Raw genomic sequence first — 16,659 nt, 5'->3', positions numbered from 1 at the left:
AGCCTTTCAAATACCAACAAAACTGTCGAGTTTTATTCAAAAATATTTTATTCCACCTTTATGACCAACAGTGTATAATGATTATGTTTTGATTATTTGAATACTTGTAAAGGGGCACCTGCCTACAAGATTTTAATCTTTTTGGTTGCCTCTTACCATATATTGATTTTTCTTTTACATTAATGTATAAATTATATTTATTTGTTGTATGTGTTGCTACATTTATATATTATGTTATTTTACATTGTATTTTAATATTTTATATGGTTAATAAATGAAATGAATTGAAAAAAGAATAAAAGTAGACGTTAATCATCAAGAACTAATGGAATTTAGCAAGAAAATTGATTTGAAGATGTATTTAATATTTTTACTTGTTTCCTTGCCCTGAACACTTTATAGAGCGCCATTGTGCCCCCTCCTCTCCACACGTACGATGAAGTCTGCTTTACACATGAAATGGCCTAGGCTTGATTTTTGTTTTGCTAATCATCAAGCTTGGGAAAAGTGTGAAGAAACATGTATTAAATGAAATATGAATTTCAAACCCACATGGTCCCACTTGAAATGAGAAAAACTTAGTGAAAGAATGCTGGTGATGTCACAGATAAACATTTGTTTAAATTCAGTGATGTCTGCAGGGATGCAACAACCCTGACTGCCATTTCAATGCGCTCAGTCGCACAAAAAGATTAAGGTTTTGCTTTACTTTAGGTCCATCCACTTTGAATCTGCATTTATATTGTAATTATGCATACTATTTTGGAATGAGTTAGATGTTTTGTATTTTGATTGATTTGTGAAAAATAAATGAAATGAAAAGTTGTGCTTACTTTGGGTTAAAATGTCAATTTGGGTGGCAGAGTCATTACAAAATGATTGTATGTATGTGTTTATTTCAATTTGATAAAAATGAAAAAAAAATGTATGAGAAATGTACCGCACAAGATTGTTTTCGCCTTTCTCCCTTGACACAGGGTGAAAATGAGCATTTCTGCGCAAACCGATTTCTGCGAGCTTTACAAAAAATGGACAGTGCTCACTCAAGTGTAACATTCTGTCAAAATTATAACTTTCATTTGATAGATGAGACCCAAACTCAAGAAAATATGTGAAAAACTTATCCCGATTATGTATATTTTTAAATTCCCGGAACTTTTTTTAAAGTGTACACTTTTTATTGAAACGCACTACAGATCAGTTGCCTATACCAAATCAAAAGGTACAGGGCCTACCACAGAAAAGCTGCTGTTGAAAACGGGTTCGAAGGGGAAAAACTTACTTATAAATCTATAAATTGGCAATACACAAAGCACACGATATATGACAAGAGTAAGTTATCGAAAGTTAAAGTTTTTAATTCAATCTATGTACAACATTGTATGCTTGCTGTTAAGAAAATACATGGATGTAAAGACAATCAAAATACAGATCATCTGGAACCGCTAAAATGCTTCAGACTTTCTACCTATTTGGCAAGGTTGTAATCATGAGTCTTACAGATTAAGGACCTTGTTACAAAAAGATTTTATTTGGTAGTGATAGCTATAAACATAGATAATTGAATGTCCAGCCATCGCGCAAAAACAGGTTGACAAATCTCTTCCTACCTCTTAATTGACTTCAAAGGAATAATGTAGGCATCTCGTTGGATAAGAATGGAATCAGCTTGCTTGTATTCCTACTACCTTATTATGATAAAATTCAATACTCTTCATCCAATATCACCTTATGAATACCACTACTTACGCTTGGTGTTTTTCTTTTAGAAAATGCAAAATGTAATAAATGACCTTTCTAACCAACCTTCAAGAAAGTGAATATATACATTGCAGCGAAAAAAAAGAAGAAACGTTCACTATACCTTTGAATGTCGGATATATGCTCGTTACTTTGTGTGAAGATTCATTATTCCGAAATCCAAAGGTTCGTTATTCCAAAACATTAGGTAGTTTTCGTATTTACTACGGGGAAACGCATCGATTCTTTTGAAGATGCAATTAAAATCACAATGGAGAGCTGAGAGGCTTTTGTTTAAAGTTGGTGGACTGGGACAGCAGATCATCCAAAGATTTGCACCGGACGAACAATCGCAAATATGTCGTTGTCCGGAGTCAACGGTTCCGATGCTGTCCCGGTCCACCAACTTTCGACAAAAGCCTCCCAGCTCTCCATTGTGATTTGACTTGCATTTTCAAAGGAATTGGTGGGTGGAGAAAGTTTCCCCGTAGTCTGGAATATTCTGAAGCATTAAAACAGGAATTAACTTGCATTATCTATTATCGCAGTACTTTGAGTAATACTTGGGGAGTTGAGAAAGAATTGGATCTTGACATACTGCCATGGATTCTACTACGATAAAGAAACTCAAACTCTGGTACACGAGCATTAAATTTGGTAAGGTAAATCCTCACGGATTAAATACGGTAAACAGCAAGATAAGTATCACACTCAAATAGTCCATGACTAACTGCCAACCTAAACTGGAATTTGCTTTTAATATTTCTCTCAATTTACTAGTATTATTGGACATTGCAAAGAGTCAATATTTCCTTACAGGATTGTGTAGGCCTGCTAGACACGTGTACAACACGGCTTCGTTTTATCGTTCTATACTTATCTTGAAGAAACGGATGTCCTTGTTTAGATATGAACGTCACACAGATATGTGCCATTAGATCCATTTCGATTTTTTTTTTTAGTCTGGCAGAACTCATTATTAATCATATATATTTCAAAAGAGTAACATAAGTACCTATAACAAAACTTTATTGTAAAAGATGAACACTACAACTTCGGGTTTTTTTTCAGTTATGTTAAATATTAATTGTCTTGTATACGTAATACCTCTGTCACATTTGCTCTACGGCGGCCGTACGGCGAGTCGAAAACAGCCATTGTATTCATTATTATTCATACTACCTATAATTAGCTATGGTAGAAGATGTTAAAACGGCTGTTTTCCACTCGCCGTACGGCCGCCGTAGAGCAAATGTGACCGAGGTATAAAACAAGAGAAAAATACCTCTAAATCCAGCCTCAAGACCATTACCTAGGTTTTTTTTTCAATCGAAACAAATACATAATTTGCATTGTAACTGTACAAACATTTATTCTTTCCATATTCTGAGAGACTTCTATGGAAATGTACACATTTTTATTTCAGTTACTTAAGCCAATGAGCTTATGAAAAAAGAGGTTAGATTTTAAGTAAGACATCCTGCAGCGTGTACGGGGACCGTTTTTAATGGGATCAAACCACCCATTTCTGTAGTTTGCCTTTGGATACCAAGAAACTGTTTTTTCAACATCTTACTTGCAACGTAAAAATGTAATATTGCATACATCAAGAAGATAGTTTAGGGTGTGACCTTCTAACATTTCTTCTTTTATGCAGGGGTAATCCTTACAAAGTATAGGAAGCAGAAAACTTTCAAATCACCTCATAGGATGAAAATATCTACCAACAGCTAATACAACAACACAATGAGTTCACAGAAACAGCCACCATTACATAATAATCTACTGTCCCGATTTTTCACTTGGTGAGAATGTTGATGCATTGATTGATGATTGAATGGCACTGTCAGAACTGTTTCTTGGGCCTTGGTGGCCAGGTATCCTCAATGCACCAGATCTCTCCGAGGATTCAACAGAGACGGATGGAATCTGATTACTCATAGTAAATGTCCCACTCTCCACAGCAGGAGAGTCTCTTGAACCTGACAAGGATTCAAACAAAGACATATCGATGTCCTCCACAGGGTTTCTGTCCATCATTGCTTTTAGTCCGTCCATGACTTTCTGTGTTTCTGGACTACCTAATACATTTGGTTGAATTTTAGAAAAATGACTCACAGTATGGTACATAAGGTGCGCCTGACGGTGCAGCTCACCAAGCTGCTTCTGGAGCTTTGAGTTTTGCTCCATCAAAGAAGCAGTTTGCATTGTGAGATCTAAAAGGCCACATTGTCTTAGTGCTGTGAAAGTCCTATGAAACCGCTTCCGCTTCCTCTCAGGTTGTCCAATACGCCTGCTTGGTAAATTATTCATTTCTATGTTACCTTCATCACCATCTACTGACACATCTTGGGAAAGTGGAGGTCGTTTTGTTTGATAATAATAGCGTGCTATTGACCATGGGACATGTCTCTTACGCGCTCCACTGCTGCCACTGGACATACTTTCTTGTTTGCTCTCGTCAGAGACTTTATTTCCTTGGCTATTGTACATGGTTGACACACCAGTGCTACTGTTAGTGACACCGCCAGCCATGATTGTAGATCGGGGCAACTGGAAATCACACTGAACTGACGACATGTAGTTGGCTCCAATGCCTGAGGATTCAGAGGTTGTACTGTCCAACTTTTGTGAAGTACCAACTACATCAGTCATGTGACTTGTCATCGTCATGTCCAAGCACATGTTCCCGGAGCTTGAGTCCGAACCAGAGTCGGTGCCCGTGTTCCTGGCCTTATTTCGGATGTGCCTCCGCTGGTTAGCATCAATCAGGACTTTATCAAAGGTGGCCTGGGATATCTTTTCCTGCTTCTCCTGGTCACTGTTCATCCCGCTGGAACTATGACCGTTCAGCCCACTTCCATTTGATTCATCCTTCAGTGACGTTTGCTGTAAAAATCAAAGAAATCAAAACCAATCAATTTAATTGCCTGGAATAGTATTCCTTGGCAGGTACATTAAGAAATAGGACCCTGAACTGTCTATAAAAATGTTCCTGGCAAATTGTAACTTGTGTTACAATATATGATGGTCATGAGTAGAAAGTGCTGAGGAAGTATGATGCTGAAATGAGACACATACATGTAGTCATGTTACACCCCCCCCCCACAAAAAACCCCCAACCCATTGCATTACTTCATTTTCATTAGGGGGTACGATAGTGCAGCTGATAAAGAATCATTACTTACTGTAGAGCAATTGGCTGAATCCGGGGAGAATTCGGACATGTCAGAGACGCAGCTATCTGCATGGAAGAAAGTAAAGATATGCAGAAGAGAAAAAGAGGCACACAAGATCATTGATATCAAGAGACTGTATCCTACAGGGGTCAGGGTGGAACTACCAAGAGTGTATCCTACATGGGTCAGGGTGGGACTACAAAGAGTGTATCCTACAGGGGTCAGGGTGGAACTACAAAGAGTGTATCCAACAGGGGTCAGGGTGGGACTACAAAGAGTGTATCCTACATTGGTCAGAATGGGATGATTTCATCATCCGTCAAGAGTTATTTCATTTCTCATATCTCTCTTGTGGGCAGGGACAAATTAGTTTTGAAATTACTAGATGCAGAAAATTAGAATGGGAATTTTACACTGTCAAATCATGTTTTCAGGTCTTTCTTTTATCAATAAGTTTCCTGACAAAAGCAACATGGATTGCTCATCACTTGAGTTTCGGAGCATGGCTATCTTATTTACAGGTTGATTTCATATGATTTCTAATTAAATGACTTAAAGGTCAAGTCCACCCCAGAAAAATGTTGATTTGACTAAATAGAGAAAAATCAAACAAGCATAACGCTGAAAATGTCATCAAAATCGGATGTAAAATAAGAAAGTTATGACATTTTAAGGTTTCACTTAATTTTCACAAAACAGTGATATGCACAACTCAGTGACATGCAAATGAGACAGCCGATGATGTCCCTCACTCACTTTTTCTTTTGTTTTTTATTGTTTGAATTATACAATATTTCATTTTTTACTGATATGTCAAAAAGAACCAACTTGACTGAACCATATAATATTAAACAATGCTAATTCCACATGTTCAGGGAGGAATTATAATCATTGTTTCAATTGACAATGAGGAGAAAATGAGAATATTTCATATTTCATATGATAAAATACAAAAGATATAGTGAGTGGATGACGTCATCAGTCTCCTAATTTGCATACCGACCAGGATGTGCATATAACTGTTTTATGAAATTTAGGGAAACTTTAAAATGTCATAACTTTCTTATTTTACATCCAATTTTGATGAAATTTTCAGTGTTATGCTTTTTGAATTTTTTCTTTTTATTCAAATAAACTTTTTTGGGGTGGACTTGTCCTTTAATAAGTTCTTACAGTGAAACTTAACAATATTTACATATTTGCTTTCCTTTATCTCACTTTTTAGTAAAAAGTGAGAAACTGAGGAAAAGACTAAGACCGTCTGTATGACTGTAATCATTCAAACTATATTATGAACACTGAAGAGATATGATACCTACAATAAACGTAAAGGCATATCAAAGAAAATAGTAACGATACATTTTCTTTGAGTAATAAATGATTCATTTTTTCTGAAAGATGTAAATTTTCAGAGTAAATGAAATGTGGTGAAAGGAGACATCCTTCTTTAAATTGAAGAAGATACACACGCACACTCACCCAGTAATTGTTAGGAAAAACAATCAAATAGATTCATGCACGTGCAATTTGTATAATCTTATACATGTACACATACAAATGGTGCTATAAAAATGTGTGCATTTTTTTTCAATGGAATGTAATGGAAATATATACGTATATCCGGTATCTGGGGCAATTAGGACTTACCCGTACGCATGACTTGCTTTATCACGATTAATTTTTACTAAGAGACATATTCAAAATATGATCATACAGGTATGAAATATTCAACCATTGCCAGAGCATATTTTTGCGTTTTTTCATCTATGAACGAACTGCACTACATTAATAACTTAATAAGTATAATTTTCAAAAAGTAAAAATCCTTAAAGTTCAAGTTCCAAATGAACATAAAATCATATTTTGATTATATCTATTAGTATATACTGAATAAATTGCTCATGCAAGCTTAGCGGTTTAAGATTTTCATCATCATTTCAGTGATACAACAGCATCTTGAAACACCTTCGAACGGAACATTTGAACATCATAACGGAGATAATGCAATAGCCAGGGCCCTCCCCTGACATGCAATACAATTTAATGGAAAATACATGAAGGAAATGGGGTACATATTTATAGCCAGAGACACAAATCACACATTAATGAATGAAGTGAGTTTCTATGTGCGTTGATTTGGGTTACATTCTTTTCAAACACACCAAAAGTGAACACGACAGGCCCTACAAAAGTAGCCTGAGAAACTCCACATTCATTGGTAGAATGCGTGAAATATATAACTTGTTATATCAGCTTGAGAATAACATGGCAAGTGTGAGTTTGGAAAACATGAAAAGGTGTTATCATTTCATATTTACTATCAGTACTGCAATCACAAAATAAAAAGAAATTGAAAACTTGTTAATTAATATTTCCCTCAGGCGGATGATATCGGGTCCAAAAATATCACGCTGGTTTTTTTTAAAGCCATTATGGAATTTTTCTTCATTCGATAACAGCGATACATCCATTCATTTTTTCTTTACCATATTTGTGCATCAACTTTGCATGTTTACTATAGTGAAAGTCATCTGAATAAGCTCTCTTTCTCTGACGAGATGTGTTGGAGAACATCCTGGTGGGAATGTTACCTCCACATGCTCTTTCAGGCGAGTCATCTTTAAAGAATACACAAATAATGTACAAGTTAAAGATGGGGAACAGATGATGATGGTGGCGATAACGGGGATATTAGCAAACCTTGGCCATGCCCTTACATGTAGCTCAAGTGCTGTGCAGTGAGAATTTTCAACATGGCGACAAATATATAAGTGATACGAGCACCACAGAGTATGAATATACATGTACATATATATAAAAATGAGAAACTCTATGTCCCCAAATCCGTAAAGAGATTTAATATTTTTGGTAAAACTCAAATTAACAAATTTTCGTCTTTCCACCATCAATTTTGATTGTGGAAAGATGAAATTTGTTCTACCTATATATCCCCAAATATTTATAAAAGAAAAGAAAGATATCAGACCGTGATTCAAATCGAGATGGATTGCCTAACATTGGATGCCTAAATCGGCTCCCTTAAATTCAACACCAGGCAGTATAAAGTGCCTAATCCCGGTTCACAATAAAGGCTGGAATTCCACATGTCATTTTTACAAGATGATTTAGGTGAAAAGGGGTAATGATTTGTTTTAATACTTCAAATATCGTGCTCATCAATCCTGACAATGAAAACAAGGCACACATAAAAACAAAGAAAACAGAAATAGAAAATACCAATAGAGAATGTCCTGTGAAAGAAGAGGGGTATAGTTAACGGGGGTCGCCCCCAAGAAATTTCAAATTTTGTAAGGTTAGCAAAGAATGAGCATGATGGGGGAGGCCCGTCCCCATCTCACCGCCGCGACACCCCGGGTGACACCGCATCTGATAAGGATACGGAATCGCACGCAAGCTTTTATTCTGAAAGTGTGAAATCCAGTTTCATTATATGAATTCTTACACCATTTTAAGTTTACCTCCATAAATGATGAAAATATTCTCTTATCGCGTTCAAAACTGAACCGGCTAAACGTAATTTTGTTGCACTGATGGGAAATAAAGACAAATTTCAAGAGAGCTTGTTAACGGCCTTACTAAAATCTAGTACGTTCCAGATTGATGTACCATCCTATATGAATGGAACATTAAAAAAGGATTTTGCTTTTGTTAATAAGACACAAGCAGTAACTTTTGTGGAATTAACTTGCTGTTTCCCCCCCCCCCCCCATCGAAATTGTAAACATACATGTACCTCGCCAAATGACGTCAGGAGATCTTGACTCTCCTAAGGACGAGTCTGAAGAGGAACTTGAGGTATTGGTTCGGTCTATCTCAGAAGCTACCATTGCGGTGCGGTTTTTTCTTGGCGTGAAAGGCCGCTCTGATTGGGGAGACCAACTAGAACAGGATGGGCGACCAACACTAGAAGGTCCAGGTTGACTCGGGTCTGGTTGTAGGTTCCTAGCGATCTGGCTCTTGTTAGGACTGCTGTACGGAGCGATGTGGTAAGTTGATAGGTTTGTGTCATCACTGGAAGGACTTGAATCTGTCGATGCCATCTTGTACGATGATCAATCTATTTAAAGAGAAATAAAAGTAGTTGAATCAATCACAGATTTCAAGCGAAAGTTTGTCAAGCCAAGGTTAATTGTCACTATTATGATCATAGGTCCAGATCTGGTAAAGTAACATTGACTGAACTTTTTTTTTAAATCACGATATCTATGCTGAACACCCCTAGCAGTCTCGCTTGCATTAGACTAGCTATATTATTCACAAAAGACACCAGTAATATGGTAATAAAATACTAAGTTTATTGACCCTATTACCTTTGCCCTTAAGCAACTTGAAACTCATGAAAATGATAGCTAGGCCATGTGTTTTGAGTTTGCCAGTTTTGTGTGACATGTGTTCGCGACATGAAAAATTTCGTCCTTTGAATCTCTGTAACTTTGACATACATGTACTTCACCCATTGTACATAAAAGTATATATTTTCTGGTAGAATATTAACTGAGAATTACAAAATATGCACTTAAAAGGGGCATAGGGTGTATCCATTAGAAGTTATAGAACTACATATACAAAAAAAAATCTTCGCCAAAAATACCAAATTTTTAGCCAAAAGAAAAAGTAGTATTGGTGTACCCAGCAAATTTAAAAGTGTATGTTTAAAGGACAGGTTCACCCCCCCCCCAAAAAAAAAAAAAAGTTGATTTGGATAAAGAGAGAAAAATCCATCAAGCATAACACTGAAAATTTCATCAAAATCGGATGTAAAATAAGAAAGTTATGACATTTTAAAGTTGAGCTTAATTTCACAAAACAGTTATATGCACATCCTATAAATGACGAGACCGATGACCTCATCCACTATTTCTTTTGTATTTTTTATATGAAATATTCAAATTTTTTGCTCATTGTCAAGTGAAACAAAATAAATTCATCCCTGAACATTGTGGAGTTAGCATTGTTTGATACTATACGGTTCAGCTAAGTTGGTCCTTATTGTCAAATCTGTAAAAAAATGAAATATTGTATAATTCAAACAATTAAAACACAAAATAAACAGTGGGTGAGGGACATCATCGACTGTCTCATGTTGCATGTCACCGAGGTGTGCATATCACTGTTTTGTGAAAAATAAGCGAAACTTTAAAATGTCATAACTCTTATTTTATATGCGATTGTAATGAAAAATTCCAGCTTTTTTCTCTATTTATTCGAAGCATGCAACATTTTTCTGGGGTGAACTTGACCTTTAAATTTCTCTCATCCAGTGCTTTTTATTACACTGTAAAAACGCTATTTAAAATTTCAAGCCCGTCATTCTAACAAATATTGTTTAAACTTTTCAAACAACTGTTAACAATTTGTAACAAGTTGTTTAACAAGTTTAAACAATTACAACATTAGTTTAAACAACTTGTAAGAGTGACAGGCTTAAACAATGTGCATTATTTTTTACTGTTTTTATAACATTATATGGTCTTATTTATATTGTAAGGTAATTATAATCATTTTGCACAAGACTCTCTAGACATTATTTCCGTGACGGGGTATTTTAAGATATGATCTGAGAATTTTTGTACCGACATCCATTTCAAAACATTCAAAACCATACAAGAAATGTAAATTTAAACTATCTAAAGACACATGAATTCATAATAGATAAAAAAGAATGCATCTGGCATCTGGTAACAAACTAGTAATTAACGCGACCCATCTGAATCTAGCCCTGATCAAAATAATTGTGTCAACACTCTGGTGTACGTTAATCAAACAACGGTAAAGCAATTTGTGATAATTATAAAATCAAGTAGGGTAACATTTCACTCATCTACAGTTATTAATTGTGTGATCTCCATGATGAGCAAAGTAAACAATCCAGGTTAGGTGAAAGTCACAAGGCAATTGTACACATTAGTATATCTTAATGATCCTCATTTTTTAATGTTGACGACGCGGCCGTCGCCGCCGCCGTCGGTAAAAGCGGCGCCTTATAATCTTGCTCTGCTACGCAGGCGAATCAACAACAAAAAAAAACAAAAAAAAAACGGATATTTTTTCAGGACATTATTCAATAAATCAGAAATCAGAGATAAGTATATAAAAAAATTTAAACGAACGATTAAGCCCATAAAACGGTAAAGTGAATGCAGCCAAAACATGTAGGGTCGTCATTAGTCCTGTAGTGTAAATGTATATAAATCGCATTTTCTGAGTATTTGAAAGGGGGGGGGGGGGTACGTCGAAAAAATTAATCGTTTAAAAGGGAAGGTTTCTGGAATGGTAAAACTGGGCATTTATTTGTTCTATTTTACATACAATATATCTGTAAATACCTTTAGCCAAAAATAGACCTTATAAACATGCATCTACCAATTTTAGTTACATTCACAAAAATGAATCAATGCAAAATTTTGAAAAACATGGGTTACAAGAGATTAATAATAATACTTCACTCTTTTCAAGGGAAAGGATCAGTCTTCTGTCAACCCCCCCCCCAAAAAAAAAAAAAAAAAAAAAAAAAAAAATCACAAAAACTTTATGGGTACATGAGGTTCCTGTTGTGATGTTTTAAAAAATAATGGATTGACGTGCATGCGTGCATGAGGTATTAGAGACTTTTAGGTTAAGACGATGTGTGTGGGTGTGTGTGTGTGTGTCGAGTGGTATGTTGGTAGCGCGGACCACCCCACTAGCCCCCCCCCCCCCCCCCGGAATCAGCACTTGCGTAATTCACCACACACAACGAACACAAATGAAGCTGGTATATCATTGAGCTATACCATGCTGGTATATCGTCACAGAAGAATGACTTTAGACGCCACTGCATGCGAGATTACACGTGCAATACCACACTGCACGTAGACAGGGAATGAATGTGTGCAAAAGTTGCATCGCGATGGTTCACCATGTGACCAGCCACAACCAATCATAGTCCATTATCTTGATAAAAGAGAGGTGTGTGGTAAAATACATCTATCCATGATCTATCCAAAAACATGTTGACGAACGTGACTCTTAATTGTGAATGACCCAATTGGAGTACATTGTTCTCACCATTCAACGGGATATATACAGATATGATAAAACCGTTGTTACTCTATATACATGGATCTTTTTTTTTGGGGGGGGGGGTATAAAAACACACGAGTATAAGCTAATAATTTACAAGTAATTTTTGAGAATATAAACATGCCGCGTTTACTTCAATGACCGAAATGCATTTTCCTGTATTTCCCCTGAAATTGTTTCCATTATGCATTATGTTTTACTAGCGCAGAGTCATGATTATACAAATAAAAAATGATTGTATGAACATCAAACACTCACTACGACACCTGGATGATGGAGAAGTGCAACATTGAAATATCTTAACATATTTATAGGATATTATAAAAGTTGACTCACAACTTGAATCCAGACGACCCATTTCTATGGAGAGGTATATGAACTAAATAAACAGAGCAATTCCAAACTAGTACATGGTATACATGTATTGATGAAAAAAAAACGCCCTGCCTACAATGTCCATAATCGAAAAGTTCATTACCACCAACCTATACTATTACATCACCTGCAATCATGTTTTGAAGAAAAAAATATCGAAATCACTACAGATTACAGTTCTGGAATGTACGCAAAGTGTTTTTTTTTACAATTTAAAAAAAGGTGTATTTAGGCCCGTTGTAAAACATAAGAACATTACAAAAAAAACACCTTCTTTTCACAATCAATTTTGACTTGTTTTAGTAAACTTTTTATAACAGGGGCCGCGGAAAGGTTTTGAAAGTGGGGGGGGGGGCTGACCATGCAAAAAATCACAATCAGATGGTCATTTTTAAGTTTTCGTGTGCAACGGTTTTGAAAAAAAAGTCGGGGACTGAAGTCCACCCCCTCCCCCCGTTTCCGCAGCGTGATGAGCAATGTAACGTATTCATATTCTTCATCTACACTGTCGTCACACTAATCAACCTTTTCTGTGAATGTACAAGGTAAGATACAAGACAAAGCAAGAAGAAATATTCATTAGGGAAAATGAATCTCCGTCCGGAGATCTTTGTGATCGAAATATTACTCCAGAACAAAATGAAACTGGCTCTGTGGTTGGAGAAAAGAAGTACGTACCAAAATCGTGTCGTTGACATTCACGAGTATCACAAACAGGGAAATGACTATTTCTGCTACAAATTATCACTTGATAGTTTTTCATTTATTATATATATTTTATATATATATCAACTCATTCTCTTCTCTTATTCCCCTATACTGTTTAACAAAAATCTCCTTCATTTTGGACTTTTTTTTTTATTTGGAGTGAAAACCATTTGTTCTAAACAAGCATCCCCTGCGAAATCGTTTCCAGGGCCCTAAGAGGGAAGGGTGCGCGCAATCAGCACTAGCTATTGGGGAGAGTCCGCCAACCACGCGATTTCTCCCTTAGCTGTGATTGGATATAAGTTTTGTCGATGATGTAACGACAACCTACCCGGAGGATTACTTTGGCGAGAGGCCATGTGCTCGAAATCTCCAAAACTTCCGGCGACTTATCCGTTTCGAGGCTATATGAGTATTAAAGAAAAATCTGATTTCTTGAATTTTTCTTTAGAATCTCATAAATAAAGGTACAGTTACAGTAAGTTTTGTTGCTAGAAAGGTGTGACATTTGGCTATTGAAATACTTCAACATAGGTTGTACATTTTGCGTAGAACAAGATAAAGGAAAATGACTGCCCGTGGGGCAAGTTAACCCCTTTTGCGACGGGCAGGTTCGCCCTAATCTATGAACATAATAGCCCTATAAAATGTCCTTGTATACATGTACATAATATAATATGCTTAATATATCGGTATATATATATTAGTGTGAAATCATATAACTTATCATAGATTATCAGAAAAGGAAGTAGCTTGATGTTTATTGCCTTAATTTAACCCATCATTCGTTTTCTATCACTGTTTTCCCTTATGATGGGCTAACTCGCCCCGCCTAACGGCTGAAATTTTCTTTACGGCCCGTTTATTGAAAACTGTGTGCATGTCCTCGAGAGAGCGGTGAAAATAGGATTAATAGGTAGATATTATCTAGGCCCCGGCCTAGACCTTTATTTGTGATAAAATACGTTTCCTGACGGCTCTATTTATTAGAACATATTTATTCAGGTACATAAGATCAACATAAAACTGTTTTTCATCAATGACCTGATGAAAACATAGAGCAACATAAATCATCATATCATACATGAAAATAAAGTCAAAATCTAAGTCAAAGATAACAATGCTTGGTAACATAAATAAACAAATATTTTTACTTAAATGATAATATGAATCAAACTGAAATATTTAAGTTATCAAAAGGGAACAGTTACTAATTATTAAATTACTAATTGTATAATTTATTCACTGATAAAACACACTGAAATTATAGTAATGAAATAATCATGGCATTATAGAAAATCGATTGAAACAATGACAATCAGTTATAATGACAATCAGTTGTATGTCTAAAACTATAAAATATCAAAGGGTTAAGATCATTACAAATAATAGCAACGTGACATCAATGTTAAAGAGGAATAAGGGAATTGTATATTACAATTAATAAAATATAAGTAAGGGTTATTATAGACAAAATCATTGGATTACAAATACTATCCGGAAAGAACTGAAGTGAAGGGTATAGGAATATACCCTTCTGTTCTATGATAAGATAGTATATATACATGATAGATAGGCTATACGGGGCTCCCGACGGGGCTATACCCGCATATTCAAAGTAAAACTTTGGGGGTACTTTCTATTACTGTATATTTCATGATAATCTTACCTCCAATATCGTATTTTTTTAAACGAAGTTAGGCCAGGACCTTGTTTCGTCTCGGCTAGAAGTTGATTTTTGAAGAAACTGCGAGGTCTCCTACATTTCCCTGCTGTCCAGAATTGCAAATTAACTTGGAACAACCGTCTATATTGTACATATCCTGCAATCAGATGTTTATCCCGATGTTCTAGTACGACAAAACTAGTTCCAAAATATAATTTCCAGATAGAAGGTACATTTGCTCATCCAATTCCGATGAATGGTAGGTAGTGACAGTGAAAATGTACTACATGTAGTGTGGCGAGTAAACACGGCTCAACTTGTAGTCTCACACTGCACTACTACTACTACAAGTACAACACAGCTCATGGATGGCGGGCCGGGCCGGGTGGATGCTTGTATCTCTCAAAAATGACTCGAAAATCGTAGAGATGTAAGGATCATAATGTACAACCTGCTCCTTATCCAGGACCTCAGTCGAATAACCACTTCATGGAAGTTCTTGGTGTCCAACAAGCCTGGGAAACAGATCGGTGTGTTTGAGCATGAATATACACGATCGTCGCTTTGTTGTACGTGATGAACGTGTGTGAACATGTGTTTTGGGCGAATAACTGGCCGTGCACAGATGAAAATAGGCATCGTACTGACTCACGTGTAACTCGTTTGTTTACACGTGAATTTAGTCTTTTGCTTCAAGACTATTTAGCGCGCTGGTGAATGTACTGTTCGATGGATGCTATTTTGGGAAGTCTAATCGCCGTAATAATGTACAAATAAAATATTTGGGATATCATTTATCAAAATGAATATCAACATTAGGGTGATTATAGACCGAAAATCTAAATTCGTTGTTTGTAGTTTGAAGTTTTAATTGGGAATACTTAAGATGTGTCTGACAGCCTAGACTATCAAGACAACAGAGCTCGACGACAACATGATATTCCACGTGAGGTAAAGGCGACGGGCATACTCCTCGGATTGTCTTGATACTGGCTTACTTGTCATTACCAGGGAATGTGGAGAGGTGTAGGTGAAAGTAGACCATTCAACCCTGGCAGTAATATAAAGCAGTTTCCTTTCATCGAAGCAATTATTGCCATTCTCTTTTCTGTATGCGTACCTTGTAATTTATGAAATTTTTGCTTGTTTTTGTAAATAGGACTACAACGCAACAAAATAAGCCATAGTACACGTAGTATAGCAGTGGCACAACAGAAGCTATGTGGAGGGGGGGGGGCGGGGCAGGGGCAAAATTGTGGCACCATATTCATTAGGCCCTACTTTGCCATAATAATCAACACTTTGATTGTGGGCATCAACGGAAAGACAAGACAAGACTATGTCAATTCAAGGGGTGCTAAGAAAGCCGAAGTGAAAAGTACACCACTAGATTTGACTTTAAAAAAAAACCCGAGATAAAGCATATAGATGAACAGGAAAACATGCAGAATCGTGGAATTTAAGTAAAATAAATTAAAGGTCAAGTCTACCCCAGGAAAAAATAGAAAAAATCAAACTAGTATAACGCTGAAAATGAATCGGATGTAAAATAAAAGTTATGACATTTTAAAGTTTCGCATATTTTTCACGGAACAGTCATGCACATGCAACTCAGTGACATGCAAATGAAACAGTCGATAATGTCCCTCACTCACTCTTTCATTTTTTTATTGTTTGAACAATACAATATTTTTTTAACAGATTTGACAAGAATGACTAACTTGACTGAACCATATAGTATTAATTATGCTAATTCTACGTGTTCACTTGACAATTAAGAGAAAATTAGCATCATATAATAAAATACAAAATAAATAGTGAGTGGATGGTGTCATCAGTCTCCTCATTTGCATACCGACCAGGATGTGCATAATAACTGTTTTGTGGAATTAAGGGAAACTTTGAAAT

The 16,659-nt window shown here is 36.0% G+C and overlaps 1 protein-coding gene across 2 annotated transcripts; it reads right to left on the bottom strand.

Annotated features, from left to right (window-relative positions):
• Positions 1-1,333: 1,333 nt before the first annotated feature.
• On the bottom strand, positions 1,334-15,420 carry LOC135154787 (uncharacterized). 2 transcript variants are annotated; one of them, XM_064102695.1, is made up of 5 exons: positions 14,755-15,374; positions 8,674-8,997; positions 7,406-7,537; positions 4,929-4,984; positions 1,334-4,629 (listed from the first exon to the last, which is right to left on the bottom strand). In XM_064102695.1, the coding sequence occupies exons 2-5, from the start codon at positions 8,978-8,980 to the stop codon at positions 3,523-3,525; spliced, it is 1,602 nt and encodes a 533-aa protein (XP_063958765.1). In that variant the 5' UTR covers positions 8,981-8,997; positions 14,755-15,374; the 3' UTR covers positions 1,334-3,522. The 2 variants fall into 2 exon arrangements, with proteins under 2 accessions (XP_063958765.1, XP_063958766.1); XM_064102696.1 differs by lacking the exon at positions 7,406-7,537 and having other exon boundaries at positions 14,755-15,420.
• Positions 15,421-16,659: the final 1,239 nt, after the last annotated feature.

Source organism: Lytechinus pictus, chromosome 7 (genome assembly GCF_037042905.1).
Source record: "Lytechinus pictus isolate F3 Inbred chromosome 7, Lp3.0, whole genome shotgun sequence".
NCBI classification, from domain to species: Eukaryota; Metazoa; Echinodermata; class Echinoidea; order Temnopleuroida; family Toxopneustidae; genus Lytechinus; species Lytechinus pictus.
This window is presented reverse-complemented; position numbering and strand designations above follow the sequence as displayed.

Coding starts and splice junctions, on each gene's coding strand:
- LOC135154787 (XM_064102695.1), bottom strand. CDS start 8,980: ATGGCATCGACAGATTCAAGTCCTTCCAGTGATGACACAAACCTATCA. Junction 7,538..8,673: donor TCCTGACGTCATTTGGCGAG/GTACATGTATGT, acceptor TATTCTTTAAAG/ATGACTCGCCTGAAAGAGCA. Junction 4,630..4,928: donor ATTCAGCCAATTGCTCTACA/GTAAGTAATGAT, acceptor TGATTTTTACAG/CAAACGTCACTGAAGGATGA.